We start from the raw sequence: 19349 nt of genomic DNA, 5'->3' as shown, positions 1-19349 counted from the left end.
GGATTGAAGGATATTATCAAGATTTTTCATCCACTTTCCAGAGAAACTGTAGACGAGTAACCTTTTAGCAATTGGTGTTTATAGGTGACGGTAAGGTATAATTTCTCCGCACTGGATCTCTTAAAATGGTCACCTTTCCTAGCGTAAACAATTTCGTATCCTTTCAAGACTCACCTCAGATGGTAATATTAACATCCTATTCCTCCACATCTCTCCCCTTTAAGTTTCCCTTCCCCCCTCCCCCTTAACCCCTACCCCCTCCTCACCCCCCTTCTCACTCATTCCAGTTCCCTTTACCTCAGTCGCTTTCATTTCACAATTTCCAGTTGATTTGTCTCCCTACCCCCACCTCTCTCTCTCTCTCTCCTCCAACGGCTGGTGAATCAGCTACTTGTATTTTCCACCGTCTTTCTGTCAGTACCGTCAGAAGTATGTCATTTGTACGTTTGCTTCTGTCGCTTTTTCTTTCCCTTTCTGTATTTTTGTCTGTCTATTTTTTCTTTCTTTCTCTAGTTCTCTCTCACGCCCTCTGAAGCCTCTGTCTCGATGCCCTTATTCCTCTTTATCGCCGTTCGACCGTTATTCCTCTTTCTCTATCTGTTTGTCTAATTATTTGTCTCTTAGTCTGTTTCTCCTTCTTCTTCATATCGTTTATCTCTACTGTTTGTGTTTCTACATTCTGGAGGTAGAGGTAGAGGTAGAGGTAGAGGTAGAGGTAGAGGTAGAGGTAGAGGTAGAGGTAAAGGGGGTGGTTAGGGGTGAGTTACCTTAGTACAATACGGACAGTAGTTTCATTACCATGTTTTGTAAGAACTGTAATTCTTCGTTAACGAGTTATGGTCCTCAGGTAATCTTTACAGAGTGGTGTTCTAATGTACAGTGAGGGACAAAAGGTTCGTTCCTCGTGGTGAAACTGAGCCCCAGGAATGAGTCACTGAACTGAGTTACCCTCACTGTTTCATCTCATTAGGGGTCGATGCTGCTTCATTTGGGGTGAGAGTGATGAACTTTTGACCCCGATTGTACAGGATGATGATGATGATGATGATGATGATGATGATGATGATGATACACCCCCCCCCCTCCTCTTCCCTCCTCATCACACACACACACACACACACACACACACACACACAAACAGAATTAACTTATCAGTGATGATTTTGCAAGTCAAATTATCATATCGGGGGAGTCGTTCCGTGGTGATTTTGTCAGGCATTGTGCTGTTTATCTGGCTAAATTTATATACAAGAGAGAGAGAGTCGGAGAGAAGAAGAAAGATATACTTGGCTTCGTCATTCTCAAGGACAAGTTTTCTGGAGTGTCGACATACCCTTGGTCTACCTCTCGTAACCTTTGCTTTTGTAGCCGCGAGTCCTGGCGTGACAGGTAGCGAGGTGGCCGGGAATTTGGGAGGAGTCAGACACAGGGTCCTCGCCAAGGGTTAGTGACCTCACCAGCCATATACACCGGTCCAAGTCACTACTCTCTCGTCCGTCTCCTTCTCTCAGGCGCTGTAGTAGCCTATCTTCAGAGAGCATTATCCCCACAATATCAAGTTTGCTTTGGCGGCATCAAGCGTTGAGCAAGAACAGACCCTTACAAGAAAGAAGTGACTTGCACCTGGTTGAAGAGCTTAAGGAGATCTGAACGCGTGAGAGTGTGTCCGGTGATACAGTTATGATGTGGCTAAGCTGTTTTCCACACATTACTCGACTTGCGATGGTGAAGTCAAGCTTTCTGGATTAAAACTTCAATACCAAGTTTTACAAGAACATAATGAGCTGCACACGGTTGAAGAGAACGCTTGTGCGCTGTGTCGATGTACTTAGGTATGCATTATCACCCACAGTGCACGTCTGACCGGGGCGGCAACAAACGAGTTGCCGAATATCGTTGTCATGGTGTAAGGGAAGTCAAGATCCTCGCCCTCCAGGATATTTGCTGTACCTCCAAAGTGGATACACAAGTTCATAGTCTTTTTGCCATGATGACTTTGTACTAACGCATAAGACCTGATCCTGCTACACCTGGGGTGGATCAAGGAATTTTTTGAGATGGACTGAGATAATGAGAGAGATCATTGAACTTCCATCGGCAGGTAGTTGTTAATGAGAGTCTGTCTGGTGATGGCATTGAATTATATCACGCCCAGAGAAAGCTTACTGTAAGTTTCGACATATTAATATTTTTTATCGTAAGACCGTCTCTCTCTCTCTCTCTCTGACTGTGTGTGTGTGTGTCTTTCAAAGTCAACCATTTATCTCGGTAGGGACACGGTAAACAGAGAGAGAGAGAGAGAGAGAGAAATTCTTTTTCCATGAAACCCAACATATAATTTTCTAAAGGCTCGTCTCTTGTTTGTTAACGACGGTGAATATTAAGTAACATGTCATGACACTTGATGCATGACACGAGCGTCTCTCTCTCTCTCTCTCTCTCTTTAAGGAAGATAGAGAGAGAGAAAGATACTGAAATGGTAACAAGAAAAGTGTAAGAATTTTAAGACAATTTATTTTCCTTCTTAATTCAGTGTTTGGTTTTGGTCTTAAATTACTTCAGTAGAGATCTACCTTGACCTATCTACCTTGCTCATCAAGTGGGTTTAAGATAATGTTAGTATTATAGTAATTGAGGTTTGTGAAATGTGTACTGTACGTGCTTGCTTGCGGGAGGACGTGCGGGTGCGGGAGGACATGCGGGTGCGGGAGGACATGCGGGTGCGGGCGTCCGAGTTAACACCACATTAACTGGAACAAATGTTAACTGACCGTGATAAAATTTGCTACCGGGTTAGACATCTGTAGTGTACTTCCTGGAACTGTTGTCACACCTGTTATCTTGGCAGTGGTGTTCAAGCACGTATGGTTGTGGCCTCACCAGCGGGGCGGGGAATCGTGTAGTATCTTGCTCTATTAACTGCAATAACTAATGACTTCTTGTTGTGTTATAATTTATCACGTTATTCCCACCTTACTGTATGTTAGTTTGTGAATGAAGCACGCGTGTGTGTGTGTGTGTGTGAACTCCCACCCACCCGGCGGCGCATTCTTGTGTATGAAATCAAATTTAAACTAATACATATACCAGAGTACCAGTGTGTACAACCTTCCTACCTCCCTGTACTTCGCCATGTGTGCGGAAGATCATTGGCCCTTCACACACCGACTAGTTTTGCCTGAGGGTAAACAATTACTAGAGTCATTTTCTGCCTCGACCTCTCCCAATCCCTCACGAACATACACAACATATCCAGAGGCTTTCCCAGTCTTAGGAAACCACGAACTGAGAAACTTTCCTCTGCAATATTTCTCATTTTATTTTCATATCGGAAAGATCTGGCTGATGAGATTTGATCCCTTGAGTGCATGTAATTTAACCACCCTTGAGTACATGTAATTTAACCCCTTGAGTATATGTAATTTAACCCCTTGAGTACATGTAATTTAACCCCCTTGAGTACATGTAATTTAACCCCTTGAGTACGATGATTTACCCTTGACAAAGATGACTTAATCCTTTAAATACGATGACTTAGAGTAAGGTGGTTTAATTCCTTGTTTCATCGTGGCAGTATAGATGTTATTGTTGATGCCGGATGACCCTGTGACTTGCTGACCCCTGATGATGACCTCTGACCCACGTTTTATAGAAGTGATCAAAGTTACGTGAGGTTAGGTGAGGTGAGGTTAGGTGAGGTGAGGTGAGGTTACGTTATTGCTATTCTAATTACCAAGACACAGTAGAAAGTGTAAGAAATTTAGCGAAAACTTTATTGTTGTTTCCGTAGAGTGTTGTAAAGGACTATCAAATGTTAACTGGGAATAATATTAAATAGATCCATAATTGTACTTCACTTGCCTTTCAAGATAGTCTTAATTAGTTCCCCCTCCTATGCCTGTCTATCTGTCTGTCTATCTGTCTATAACCTCCTTCAATTCCTCGTCATCCCGAAGGTGTCGCCCTTAGAGGTGTAACTAATAAGGATTCCAAATAAATAATCACTTAGGGTCAGACTTGGTCTCCGTGTCGTTGAATTACTCGAAAACCACAACCTCTGCGGGGCTCTGGAGTCTTGGGCCGCCACATAGCATTACACGGCGACAGCACAACTCCTCTGGTTATCATCCTTTAGTGTCTCTCTCTAGGATGCTGATGTCAAGTGTTCACATTAAGCCATTTTGAGAGTCGCCAGTGATTGTTGTTTTATGCAGTAGGTACAGTTAATCAGCAGAATCCCTTTAGCCTCGTAGTGTAACTGAGATCGCGTGTGCCTGTAGACAGAGGGTTAACTCGTGAAACTTCTTGGGGGTCGACAAATGACTCGGGTTTTCGCAGTATGTGGATAGTTTGAGTACCATTGTTTAGCCCTGACTTCCATTTATAACCTCGATCATATCGCCCCTCACTCTACGTCTCTCGAGGGAGTGCAAATTAAGATGCTTTAACCTGTCTCTGTAGTCAAGGTTCCTAATGCCCGGGATTAGTCTTGTCATTCTCCTCTGAATTCTTTCTAGGGATTCTATATCCATTCTGTAGTACGGTGACCAGAACTGAACTGCGTAATCCTAGTGAGGTCTCGGGGTACAGTTTTAGGATGACCTCGCTAGTCTTGTAACCAACATCAGGTATCACACACAATAAACATAAAGGTATATATTTCATCAGGTGAATCTGTCAAGTAAAAATCCTCAATGACATTCTGACACCTTCTGTTAAATTACCTCAAACTTCAGGATCTCAAGACACAGAGACTTATACAACGTGGAGAAGCTAGTGTGTATTCACCGCTATTTTATTTTTAATGGGAGGGAAGGAGGGGGTGAGGAAGGGAGGAAAGGCAGAGAGAGAGGAAGGGAGGAAAGGAAGAGAGAGAGGAAGGGAGGAAAGGAAGAGAGAGAGGAAGGGAGGGAAGGAGGGAGAGAGAGAGGAAGGGAGGGAAGAACAGGTATTTTTCATATTAATTGATCAGTTTCTTATCCAATTTCTGTTTTGTTTTTACCTTCAGGCTTCTTCCTTATTCTCGAAAAGTTTAATGTACTTGTGCAAAGAGTTGAAGCAATTCACCGAGTTTTTCCCGCGAGGAACTTATTCACGCACTGATAAATGCCAAGATGGACGACACACACACACACACACACACACACACACACACCCCAAATATGTAACTGTATATTTTCAGCCTTCTGGCTGCCAAGCTCTTTCAATAAACCGTTAATTATTATTATTATTATTATTATTACACACACACACACACACACACACACACAGGCTAATACTATATACAAAATATTAACCTGTATCTGAAATATCAGTTCTACAGCCAGATACATCAATAAACACCAGACTCTTTATACATTCTGAATATCTCTATTTACTTCTAATAAAGTATATAGACTCAAAAACAAAAGAGCAACGAATACAAGGATGTCTGATTTCGTTTATTACATTCACCATCTATTAAAAATATCAACTGTGAAAGTACGATAGAAAAAAAACAAATCACTACACAAAATATATGTTCGATGCATTATTAAGGATCATTATAGTTCAGTCGATGTCAGCAAGAAGTCAGGAGAGTTGTTCCTAGTGGGTGCTGCTGACACTACTGACGGTAGATTGTGGGAAAACGTGGTTTGATCAGAAGCCAAGACTAAAAGAGAGATCGGTTTAATACATCTTACTCCCTTAAGGATTGAAAGCTAGTTGACCGTCTTTGGTTTTTTGGAGGAATGGTTTTTGATGACTCATCCTTTAGATACGCGCGCGTGTGTGTGTGTGTGTGTGTGTGTCTGGGTCAAGGCTTCTTCTGCCATGACGCTTTCACTGTATGAAAATATTTGTATTTATAACTTGTAAATCAACCTGTACTTGTGTCTGAATGTCTAAATTAATTCTGATTTTAAGAACAGTGATATAATCAAGCGTTGTCTTTGGGTTAGATTAGGCTAGGCTAGATTAGGTTTGGTTTGGTTAGGTTAGGCTAGATTAGGTTTGGTTTGGTTAGATTAGGCTAGGTTTGGTTTGGTTAGATTAGGCTAGGTTAGGTTTGGTTTGATTAGATTAGGCTAGATTAGGTTTTGTTTGGTTAGATTAGGCTAGGTTAGGTTTGGTTAGGTTAGGTTAGGCTAGATTAGGTTTTGTTTGGTTAGATTAGGCTATGTTAGGTTTGGTTTGGTTTGGTTAGATTAGGTTAGGTTTGGTTTGGTTAGATTAGGCTAGGTTAGGTTTGGTTTGGTTAGATTAGGCTAGGTTAGGTTTGGTTTGGTTAGATTAGGCTAGGTTAGGTTTGGTTTGGTTAGGTTAGGCTAGGCTAGGTTAGGCTAGGTTAGGTTAGTCTTTCTCTCTACATCAGTCCTCAACATCGCTCATATTGTCTCCGTTTTGGTAACTCTTCTGTGTGTGTATGAGTCAAGGTTCTTCATACTGTTGCTCTTGTACCTTGAAGGAAGTGGGCCAGTTAACCTGTCTGTAACTTGCAGTATAAACTTGGTCCACACGCTTCCTTGTTTTCTCTTCCTCTACGTATCGTTCATTTGTCCTTTTCTTATTCTTTATTTACTTTATTAACGTTCAATGATGCACAGAGAAAATTCAAGCCATTATCCCACACTTCTGTTCTGTCTCTGTGCGTGTGTAGTATGATCGTCGCACTTGCTGTTGCATACTTCTTGAATAAAACTTGAAACGCCTTAATCTCACACAATCCAAAAGCTAATGTACACCAATTAGGACACATTAGAACTTTAACGATTCTATTACTCAACATTACAGGTTAACGGGCACTTGTTTGCTTTCTCTTCAAAGATCAAACTTTTACAGTCGTCTTGTTTTCACCGACCCGACGTTCCCAAGTGTATGAGCGTGTTTCTAATCTAATATACAAATAAAAACATCTCCCTTTCATCTTATACGTTCGTGGCTCATTGTATCTTGGTCCTTCCCGGGTAGTGACCTCCGAAAGGGATACAACATAATATTTGTTAAGCTGTAATCAACAACCTGGTCTCCTTGTAATACATCTGGTTTACCTGTGTCTCTATAAATGAGATAATTGCCTCACCTGTCTTAGTTGTCTCTTATATCTTAATACCGAACACATAGGTGAAAGTGTTTGGATTATCTTATGATGAAATTTGATTCCCTTCGTGTGTGTGTGTGTACAATTTATGACGGATCTCCAGGAATTCGAGCGCAGTCACACGACAATAAACCATTTAAGATAAGCTTTAAGTATAAGTCTAGTCCGTCATTGTAATCTAAGACAGTAACATTTAAATGCCATAAGTATAATGATGATTGTGATGGAGCATTATGAGAGTAAAATAAAACCAAATTAATAAGAACACAACACAGGAATACAATAAGTGATGATAATTTTACCCTTGGCTTTCACTGAATCATTTCCATCCACAAAATTCCCCCAAAATTAACAAAAAATCAACAAAATCGACAAAAAAATTAACAAATACAATACTTTTAAATTAACAAAAAATACAAGCAATGTTAATTACGACTACCAGGTATTATTGAAGTAGAATTAGATATGTATTTATACAGGTAACTGAACACTGAATAATAAATTAAATTCAATATATAAGAATAAATATCACGGGTAGAAATGAACAGCCAACACATTCTTGACGTAATGTGCTTTAGTTGTTTTAGATAGTTAATTAGAGGTAAGTAAAAGGGCAGGTAAATCCTAATTTTTTCGCAAATTTCTATTGATGATAGTTCAGTCACTCTACCATCTATTTATCTATCCTCTACCTATCTGCCTCCTATTCCTCTACCCTCTATCCATATACCTTCTATCCATCTACTCGTCTTCACATAGTTTCAGGCTAGTTAATTTAAAGGTGAAATATACTAGGGAGCCTAAATCTTCACGTGGTCCAAAATAAGAAAGAGAGAGAAATTGTTAACTAGCAAACCAACTCATTACAGAATTAGTGTGAAATATACACGCGGATGTGAACAACTGGGAATAAATGAACGAAAAATAGTGAGAATGATAAAGTTGGGAGTAAGATAAACGAGGAATTAAGAGGATTAGTCTTAATTTACCCCAGCACGTGTCATGACCCCGTGTGTGTGTGTGTATCCTCTGGCCCCGTGTGTGTATCCTGGCCCCGTGTGTGTATCCTCTGACCCCGTGTGTGTATCCTGGCCCCGTGTGTGTATCCTGGCCCCGTGTATCAACTCATAGTATTTCTCAACTGGAATTATAACTTACATCTTGGCTGAAACGAACAGAATATGTCCCTCTTGTGTCTGCATTACGACCTGTTTTGTTTCTTTGACCTTTGACCCTAACCTAACCTAACCTAACCTTTTAATAACTTTACTATTTTTGGTCAATTAATTTTTCTTTTGATAAAATAAATAAAAGAAAAAAAAAGATAATAAATTAACTATACCGATAATAAAAGTAGTAAAATATGAATAAATAAAGGATAATGTTTTAGTTAATTTGTATAATATTGTAATAAATAAGTACAATATATAATCCAACTTTACATAAGGGTTCCATGGCAGCATCCGACTCGGAGAGAAAGTTTCTTTGTAAAATACTAACACGTTTTAACCATTGAACTATTTACCTCATGATTATACTAATTAGACACAGGTAATCGTCCATGTTCAACACACATCCCGAGTTCAATAGATAATGACATCTGATATAACCTACCTGACGGGGAGGGGTGAAGACCTACCTGACGAAGAGGGGTGATGACCTACCTGACGGGGAGGGGTGATGACCTACCTGGTGGAGGGGGCGATTACCTACCTGACGAAGGGAAGAAGGTGATTGCTATGAACCATGCAAGCTTTCAGGGAGTCATTGAGAGATAATGGAGCTAAAATTATAGTCGATTATATAACTCACACGGGATATAATTGAGAGAGTTGTCGCTTACGCCTATAACACTCGTCTTCGTCAGGTCGAGTTATCAGGAAGTAGTGTCCCTATGAAGTCTTAATATATGTTGAATGCTAAAAAGGCGTATAATTAATGAAGTTCCAAATGGAGATGGAAATTATATTATTCACCTATTGTAAACCAAGATGGGTGAGTGCTCCTGTAGCTTAATGGTGAATGTTGTTAGTTGTGATTTCTTTGAGTTGTTGTAATATGTTATACTATATTTATAACGTTGAAAATATCTCTCTAAATCTACTAATGACGTCAAGATTATATATATTACCTTCTCACATGTTATCATACAAGGAAACAGCACCAAGATGGTAACTAGGGAATATAATCGTTGATGCAGTGATCGTGTGGGAACCTGGCGCGCTCTCTCTGTCTCCATCACAAAGTTTCCAATAATTTCTATAATTTTCACCAGTTGTAAGGAATTCACTGATCAGTAATGGCAGCAGTAACTCTCAGGTGTTTTATCAATGCCGCTTTTTATAAACAGGTTCCTCGCCACAAATTACTGCCCATTAAAAATAATAACTAGCGGCTGGTATGTAATATATTATTAATTATTTCTTACTGTTCAGTTTTAATAGTTTATTCCACATTATAGTAGACGGGATCATAGTGCTGCCACCAGTTACCCCTGCACAGTGTTACCAGAACCATGTGGCAGGTGACTCGAGTACATATAAATTAAATACCTGGCCAGGCTGCAGGTGGTAAGCATGGTGCCTCGCGGAGTGGTGGTTCAGCAGAGGCGCCATGGGTGTGGGGCGACCTCTCAGGGTGTAGTGGATGAGTGTGTGGCTGTCTGCTCTCTTGCATAATACACAAACACGTTGGTCAGAGGAGGTGAAGAGGAAGGGGGATGAGTGTTGGATTTTACCAGCGAGATGGAAGAACTCCAGATGACTAAGACCTACTGTAGAGGGTATAAGACCTACTGTAGAGGGTGAGGAGAGGGCCGTCAGGGATATTAATACAGGCGTTGAGGACGGAGTAGGTTACCTCATCATCCCCAGGTGAAGCGTCTTTACCACAGTGACGAACATTGACACACTCGGACAGTAGTGTTTTATGTGGTCATGGTCTTGTAGAGTTGCCGTAGTCTTGTATAGTAACTGTTCTGAACTACCTTCTTGAGTTACTACAACATTATTAGTGTTATTAGTATTACCGGCAATGTTTTGGATCAACATTTATATAAACATTGTTATTAATGTTTGAGAGGGAAGGTTAGGTTAGGTTAGGGGTTGAAAATAATGATATGTTATTGTATTCTTTATGGATAAATACATCTTTATCTATTAAATACACATATAAAAGTTTAGATCAATTACCATACATAAATATTCAGGAAGAATACTTGTATAATAACACAGCAGAATAAGTTGTTAAATTTGTCTGGTCAAACACCACTTAACACTGATTAACTCGTGACTAGTTATAAATATGTAAAGTTTTCTCAGTACTTAATGATACATGAAGTGGTTACCTTGAATCTTAAGCAGTAAGGCACTTGTCCAGTACCTCTGTTAACACGATAACCTGTTTGGGCCAGGTGTGATGCACCACCTTAATTGACTGTGGACAAAAAACATCACCTGTGTTACAGTCTGCTGCCTCAAACTACTGACACAGGTGAACAGTATCTCAGACGTTACACCAGCAATTATGTCATAAGAAATTATTAAATGATCTCAAAAACAGACGGGAAGTCACGTTTAATACTTGTTTCGCCTCATTAAACAAAATCGATATGTCGTTAAAGTCTAATAACGTGAGTCACCAAAAAAAATCTCAGAGAAGAAACTATTGATATATGATTAGCGCCATGACCTAATGCAAGGGAGGGGGGAGGTTAGGTCAGGTTAGGTCAGGTCAGGTTTGGTCAGGTTTGGGCCTATTAGGACTGGTGTCACGTAACTAGTTGAAGGACAAAAGTCAAACCATACAAACAGTTTTATTTTTTTGAGTGGGTAACCGCAGTCAGTTACTGTAGGACAATTAACTGTCCCTCAAAGCTAGTTAACTATCTATCCACAGTTGTTTTGTAGTTTAGCTTAAATAAATTAACTTCAATAACTACAAAAACACATTTCTTTTGTTTCTCTTGTGTCATATCATTCTCTTTCGTGGTCGTGAACAAAAGGCATATAAGATACAGTAAAGTCGTACAGGAGACAAAAATTAACCCGTGTAATAAGGAGTTACCTGGAGCCTAATACCAGGTTATGTCACTTGATAATTTAATGCTTCTCAAGAGGCGGTAAAATAATAATGCAGACCCAAGTTTCCACCATCGAACAATCCAAGTTTCCTGTTCCAAATTTATTCTTTTGCGATTTTCTTTTTCAACATTTTATTTTAGCTCAAAATTTAACCTGAAATAAGAGTTTTGTTGGTGTTAATATTCTCGTGTTAGTTTTTTTTTATTTCTTGATGTTTACGTTACCATTACTGTAGCAGCTGTAGGGGATGTTACGTTGGACTCACGTATAAACACTGTTGGTCTTCCCTGCTCTTGAGTTGTGGCGCCGATACACTTGGTTAGAGGTGACTCAGACCACACCCTAGTGAGTAATAGGATCATAGGAGAGAAAGCAAGGAGCAAAAACTACGTTGGAGAGCACTTGTGTTCACTAGTGTTCACCTGTGGGTATTGTTTTGTTGACGAGTGTTCATTTTTTTTCACCTGTGTTCACTAGTGTTTACCTGTGTTTACTAGTATTTACCTGTGTTCACTAGTGTTTACCTGTGTTTACTAGTATTTACCTGTGTTCACTAGTATTTACCTTTGTTTACCTAAAGAAGTCTTGATGAGTTTGCCTAAGAACAAAGCAGGATGGTCCAGTACTCACAATACCTGTTCACCTGTCTTAATTAACAATATATACAGGTAATTGTTAGAATACCTTTATGTTTATTGATGTAACTAATGCAGACATATTAACACAACTTCCTGGTTGGTAAGGTCAGGTCAGGTCAGGGTCAGGTAAGGTTAGGTTAGGTTAGGTTAGGTTAGGTTAGGTTAGGTTAATGTTTTGTCACAATGGTTTTGCTAATAGTCAGTCTGTCTTGTGAAGGATTTTGAGTCTGTATATACTGTGCAAGTGCTGGTTGGGTAAGAGTTTTCTCAGTCAGTCAGCTAATCAGTCAATCATCCAGCCAGTCAGTCAGTTACATTTAGTTAATCAGCCAGCCAGTCAAGACAGTCAGTCGAGAAACAAGTCAAAATCCCAGTCAATTTATCACACCATCAGAGTCATTTAAGTCAGGATTAGCATTCATAGAACTGCCTTACCCTGCGCCCACCGTCAACACAACACTCCTTCACACTAACAAATAACTAACTACCTGGGCTTAACATCAATTAATTAGTATTAGCGACCAGGTACTAATTACTGTCAGGTCTACAATAGTGCCCCGCGGAGAGTCTCACCTGGGGGTACGGGTTGACCAGGTAGGAGGGGTGACTAGCACACCTGGTCTGGCCATATCGTGTTAACCTAACCTAACCTAACCTAAAAACAAGACACAAGATGGTATATAAACAAACAGTGACGTCACTTATCTGAATGGTACCGTACAGGTGTGATAAAACCAGGTAAGGGAAAATGTAAACACTAGGTAATATACACAAAGGTCATCAAAATATACCTTAATTACAATATAATTAATTAAAATGTAGGTATTATTATTCGGTGTTTTGTGATTCACCTGTACACCTAACATACCCTCATGTCGCCCATCCTCTCAGTAATTAATTAAACGAGATATTTAATTTGTGAACACGACAAAAGACATCCATCAAGGTGACTGTAACGACAAAAAATAAATCTCTGGGGAATAAATATTTTGTATGAAGAAATATTTTGTTCTTCGCCATTATTATCATCTTGGTTGATATTATTAAAGTGAGATATATATATGTAGAATCGTTTATTTGTATGGGAGTTTATGACAACCCATACCAGACTCGTCAACATATAATCTCCTGAGTCACTTATCAGCCACTAGGGTGAGTCTTAGAGGCTCCTGAGGCAGAAGGAGTGAGGTGAAGACGTTATGGTGTGGTGAAGTAGCCAGTCATGACTCCCACGATCCCTCCTGACGAAGATTTATAGATAGGCGGTGATCTGAGTGTACTACTGAGGGTGATGGTACCAAGAGGTGATGGTGTTTTGTCAGTCACTCTCAGTTTCTGTCAGTCACTCTTAGCCTTCGTCAGTTATTCTCAGCTTAAGTCAGTCACTCTCAGCTTCTGTCAGTCACTCTTAGCTTCCGTCAGTCACTCTCAGCTTCCGTAAGTCACTCTTAGCTTCTGTCAGTCACTCTCAGCTTCTATCACTCAACTTCTGTCAATCGCCATCAATTATAATGAACCTTCGTCAGTCTCCGTCAGTCAACGTCAGCTACCGTCAGCCTTAGGACTAGGGTGATCAGATGAATGGTGAGACGATCTGCCTGGCTTCTGAATTAATGGTACATCAGAGATTATTAGCATCTGCCAAGAGCTCTGACATTGAACGAAAATAAAATGGGTTATATTTTTGATGGAAGGTCAAATTCTCAAAGGGTGAAGGATCCAATTTCAGAGCTTGTTATCTGATATAGGATCCAGTCTTAATACTTGTTGTGTCTGATAGTTAATATAGGATCTTGACATTTATATCCTGTCTATAACGAGATCCTACTTCAATATCCTACTTTAGTATTAACTGGAGGATATGTTCTCTTATTGTTGGTGCTAGGATGTGTGTGACAGACAGACAGACAGACAGACAGACAATGTATATTTGTTTCAACTGTCATAGCGTCGTTACTGGAACACCTGACAGAGATACAACACCTTGAGAATGTCATTCCACGAGAACACCTGTACGTAATTAATTAGGTTAGGATATACCTTTATTATTTATAAATGACTCGATTACCTGAGATTGTTAATATATATTCTTTAATCCTTTTATTTATATTAGGATCTTGCGTAACTGTGATCATATAACTTATAAGGATCACCATTTCATATACTTTTTTTTTAATAGCAGTAATTACGTTTTCTTCCCTGTAATTACCTTTAGTATCGTATTTATATCTAATAACATTCTTTCACAATCAGTATTTTTACATATTGGTTTGTTTTTGTAAGCTTCCCGCAGTCCTCAAGTGCCTGGGGGGTGGGGGGGTCACTTGAAGCTTGCCTGGGGGGTGGGGGGGTCACTTGAAGGTCACTTTGTTTACTCTGTGTTAGTGTTGCGTAGAGAGACACTTACACTTTGGTTAAGTGTCGGTAAGTGTATGTGTGTTGGTGTGTGCTGGACCAGTTACGAATATTTTACGAGTAGCTTGAGGGTGAGTGGGTGCAATGTACCAGTCGACACCAGTCAATTTATACTTGCCAGTCGCCAGTTAGGTAGAAAGGTTACAGACGGACATTACAAAAGTTTCAGTTATTGACTACAGAGTTTGTATTGGCCTTTGATTATGTATCAAGTTCTAAATCTTTGCTACATAACTTTCCAAACAACAAAAAACAGCAATGATAACAATAACAGGAACAAAAACATAAAAAACAGCAACAACAAGAATAACAAAAACAGCAACAAGAAAATCAACAAAACTCAGCAACAAAAACAGCAACACCCACAAAAACAATAACAAAAACAACAAAAACAGCAACACCCACAAAAACAATAACAAAAACAACACTAAAACAACAATAACAAAAACAACAACAACAGTGGAAGACGCTTACACTCCTTCAACCAAGCTGTTAAGAGAGTCGCTTAATGAACTTAACAAGAACTTTGAGGCCTCATAAAATTAGACTAGTCCAGCGGTATAGTGAAAGAGAGAGAGAGAGAGAGAGAGAGAGAGAGAGAGAGAGAGAGAGAGAGAGAGAGAGAGAGAGAGAGAGAGAGTATTTATGGCACATGAGCGCTTGTGTGTGTGTGTGTGTTGTGTGTGTGTGTGTGTGTGTGTGTGTCGTTGTTACTTCTGGTCACACCTATAATTCTTCCTGGACAATAATTAACGTCTACAGGTGAGTAGTTAATGATAAGGTTGTGGCTGTCCTCTCAGTACCTAACCTAACCTAACCCAACCCAACCTAACCCAACCTAACCCAACCCAACCTAACCTAACCCAACCTAACCTAACCTATTGTAAACTTTAAAAATCATAGGGGTTTCATTTTATTTCACGTCGTAAGCTGCGGTTCACTGTTCACGCTTACATGACCAAATCGGCTCCGTGCAACCAAAAGTTATTTATCTTATTCACAAGTTGTATAATACCCGGCTGTCTAGTGATACTGAATGCCCATCTTTAACAGGTTGAAAGCCAGTTATAAACATAATGACTGTATTCTCCTCTATCAAGTAGTTCTCTACAGTCAACCTAAGATTAACTGTTCAATTACTTCTATTACTAACTACTTGTTACGCTCTCACAACAAATGGATAGTTCAATCTGTAAAAATTATATTTGTAAATAAAGTCGACTCTAAAAAAAGGTCGATTGATTTACGATCGTTAAAGACAATGGTTTAATCGATGAATTTATTTAACTCTAATGCCCGCCTAAGTTGTTGATGCTCAGTTATACTTTACAACATCAACAATAAAAATCTTCGTTCCTCGTCAAAATAAATTCATATTCTATAGGTTCCAGTAAGCAGCAACCAAACAGGGAGGTACTACCGCCTGGGAAGATATTGGAAGCATAATGTGTTGTCTAATGGTAGACCCTGCTGCCATATGGCATCACGAAAATTGTGACCAAGTCCCTGGTTGCTGATCTGACTTTCTGCCTCATTTACACACAATTGCTGGGTCTCAATTGTTTCTCTTACTTGGACAACACAACATACATAATGTGTATCGTTCCTCTCTCTTGATTTATTTTTTCGTTTTTGTATTTATTTATTATTATTATTATTATTATTATTATTATTATTATTATTATTATTATTATTATTGTTATTGTTATTATTATTATTATTATTATTATTATTATTATTATTGTTGTTATTATTATTATTATTATTATTATTATTATTATTATTGATATTGATATTGATATTGATATTATTATTATTATTATTATTATTATTATTATTATTATTATTATTATTATTATTATTATTATTATTATTATTATTATTATTATTATTATTATTCTTTTCGCCCCCCAGGCCCCGATGTGGGTCAGTGACCTGTGCCCGGGTGGGCTAATCCCCGTAAAAAAAAAAATAACCTTACATAACCTAACCTACCGAAATTTAGCTTAACCTTACCTACTCATTATTATTGGGGCATAATTGGATTAGAACCACTGAAAATTGGTGCCTATTATAATTAGAGCCTATCAGGATTTAGACACAGATAAGAGCTAGTACTCGTTACACAAGTCACCTTAAATACATGACCTGTTAATAGGCCGAGTTATATAACGCGTTTACTCTTGGACTCAACGTCTCCAGTCTCCTGAAAGAAGATCGCCGAGTCTAAGAAGCCTCCTCAGCGTTTACACCTGAGGCCTCGCTACCTGATGACTTTATGATACATATATCAAATTCACCAAAACCTAACCCAACCCAGGGACTCATTCTGGCTTCTTGAGCTGTGATCTCTTGTGGGGCGGGCGTCCGTCAGCTCCAGGCATGAATACCCGACTAAGTAACGCCCTCTGAGATATTTATAAACTTCATTTAAGTCACCCCTCGTCCGTCCGCCTGTAGTATTGGACATTGGGCTTTATAGGCAACTGCACGTGTTCTTATCTTTCTGGGTAGCTGAGGTGCTATAGTGCAAAAACCAGTCTAGTGGCCCTCCTTAGGGCATTTTCAACCAACTGATCGTCCCTAGCATATCTCGGGGACCAGACGGGGTGACAGTACTCCAGACGGGGAAGCACTTCACTCTTGAATATCGTTACGAGGGACGGACCGTCTAGATATCTAAACGACCTCCTTATAAGACCTACTAGTTTAGTTGCTTGATTCAGCTACATTCACTACCATCACCAACTCTCTCTTCGTGCAGTATCATACGTTTTCTCTGACTATGAATGGTTTATGTGGCTTGTTTGAGACACTTATCATTAATGTATGGGTAGGGTTTCAGTCCTATAATGAAATGGGAGAGTTATTTATTATAGGGAACCAACGAGGCAATGAATTATATTATTACTTGTTCTATAATACTTATAAAAGTACTGTAATTCTGTTATGTATTCAGAAATACCTAGAACTCTACCGTGTTGCCCTCACCTGTACCGCCATTCCTACCTATGTTCAGAGTTAGACAGTGTACGGTAGTTCCTTTACCTGTGTGATCATGGTTCTAACTGCACTATTCTTAACTTCAGTTTTACCTGTAGTGCATTTTGTTTTTTATTACCATTACTTCACCTGGATTGTTATATTTTGTAGTGAATCTCCCTCGACTACCATCACTGTGAGGACAAGCACGACTACCATCACTGTGAGGACAAGCACGACTACCATCACTGTGAGGCACGACTACCATCACTGTGAGGACAAGCACGACTACCATCACTGTGAGGACAAGCACGACTACCATCACTGTGAGGACAAGCACGACTACCATCACTGTGAGGACAAGCACGACTACCATCACTGTGAGGACAAGCACGACTACCATCACTGTGAGACAAGCACGACTACCATCACTGTGAGGACAAGCACGACTACCATCACTGTGAGGGAAAGCACGACTACATCACACTGTGAGGACAAGCACGACTACCATACTGTGAGGACGACTTCAAGGAGGACGACTACCATCACTGTGAGGACAAGTACCAAACCACCATCACAGGAGGACAAGCACGACTACCATCACTGTGAGGACAAGCACGACTACCATCACTGTGAGGACAAGGAATACATCACTGTGAGGACAAGAATACTACCATCACTGTGAGGACAAGCACGACTACCATCACTGTGAGGACAAGCACGACTACCATCACTGTGAGGACAAGAACGACTACCATCACTGTGAGGACAAGCACGACTACCATCACTGTGAGGACAAGCACGACTACCATCACTGTGAGGACAAGCACGACTACCATCACTGTGAGGACAAGCACGACTACCATCACTGTGAGGACAAGCACGACTACCATCACTGTGAGGACAAGCACGACTACCATCACTGTGAGGACAAGCACGACTACCATCACTGTGAGGACAAGCGACTACCATTGTGAGGACAAGCACGACTACCATCACTGTGAGGACAAGTACCAACGACTACCATCACTGTGAGGACAAGCACGACTACCATCACTGTGAGGACAAGCACGACTACCATCACTGTGAGGACAAGCACGACTACCATCACTGTGAGGACAAGCACGACTACCATCACTGTGAGGACAAGCACGACTACCATCACTGTGAGGACAAGAACGACTACCATCACTGTGAGGACAAGCACGACTACCATCACTGTGAGGACAAGCACGACTACCATCACTGTGAGGACAAGAACGACTACCATCACTGTGAGGACAAGCACGACTACCATTATACCCAGTCTTGACCAACGGGGCTCCAGGCGTTGGTGGGTCCAGGGCGTCGCGTCGTGTCGTGTAGCTCTCACTAACACCCGGGATCTGCCACATAAATATAGATTACCTGGCTATAGTAATTACCTCTACCCCAGATGGCTACTCAAGCGTATATGAAGGTGGATTTCTGTTGCAGTTGTTTATATGGAGGTTCCAAGAGACCAGAGAGAGGATGTGTTAATTTCGCGGTTATAAATGCAGTAATTATCTTCTTAAACTGGAAAAAAGACGTTAAGTTAATTTTATATCCCAAAGGAGTTAAATATTCTACAGTAGTCATGGACCTAACCTAACCTAACCTACCCTACCCTAACCTAACCTAACCTAACCTAACCTAACCTAACCTAACCCTAGCCTACCCTAACCTACCCTAACCTAACCTAACCTAACCTAACCTAAAGCATAAACTCAATAAGGAATAAGTTTATACCGTTCAGTTATAATTTCTCGTTCACTCCTGCACAAGTTACCATGTCATCACACCACGTCATCACACCACATCATCACACCACATCAACACACCACATCAACACACAACAGAAACACTACACCAATCTCAAAACAATATCTGCAACACAATACCTGGCACCATAAGGCTTCATTTGTTCTTGTTCTTCTTTACATCTGATACTATTGTTATTCTTTTATCAATTGTTCTTTTCGTCTTGTTTTACTTATTGTGTGTTTCTCCTTCTCTATTTTCTCCTGTTATCAATATTTCTTCTACTCCTGTTTCGATTGATTTCTCTTTTATTGCAATTTTTCTCTCTCTCCTTATTCTTTCTCCTCTCAGAAGTTAATAGACAATAGT

The 19349-nt window shown here is 39.9% G+C and overlaps 1 protein-coding gene across 1 annotated transcript; it reads left to right on the top strand.

Moving 5' to 3' along the window:
* The first annotated feature begins 2645 nt into the window (after positions 1-2645).
* Positions 2646-18510, top strand: LOC121858419 (histidine-rich protein PFHRP-II-like). Its single transcript, XM_042354867.1, has 3 exons — positions 2646-2720; positions 17891-18171; positions 18210-18510. The coding sequence occupies exons 1-3, from the start codon at positions 2646-2648 to the stop codon at positions 18508-18510; spliced, it is 657 nt and encodes a 218-aa protein (XP_042210801.1).
* Positions 18511-19349: the final 839 nt, after the last annotated feature.

Source organism: Homarus americanus, unplaced genomic scaffold (assembly GCF_018991925.1).
Source record: "Homarus americanus isolate GMGI-L3 unplaced genomic scaffold, GMGI_Hamer_2.0 scaffold57980, whole genome shotgun sequence".
NCBI lineage: Eukaryota > Metazoa > Arthropoda > Malacostraca > Decapoda > Nephropidae > Homarus > Homarus americanus.
This window is presented reverse-complemented; position numbering and strand designations above follow the sequence as displayed.

Excerpts from the sequence above, each read along its gene's own strand:
- LOC121858419 (XM_042354867.1), top strand. The coding sequence starts at position 2,646 with ATGTGTACTGTACGTGCTTGCTTGCGGGAGGACGTGCGGGTGCGGGAG. Across the intron at positions 2,721-17,890 it reads GGGTGCGGGAGGACATGCGG|CACGACTACCATCACTGTGA; the intron begins GTGCGGGCGTCC and ends TGTGAGGACAAG. Across the intron at positions 18,172-18,209 it reads GAGGACAAGCGACTACCATT|TACCAACGACTACCATCACT; the intron begins GTGAGGACAAGC and ends TGTGAGGACAAG.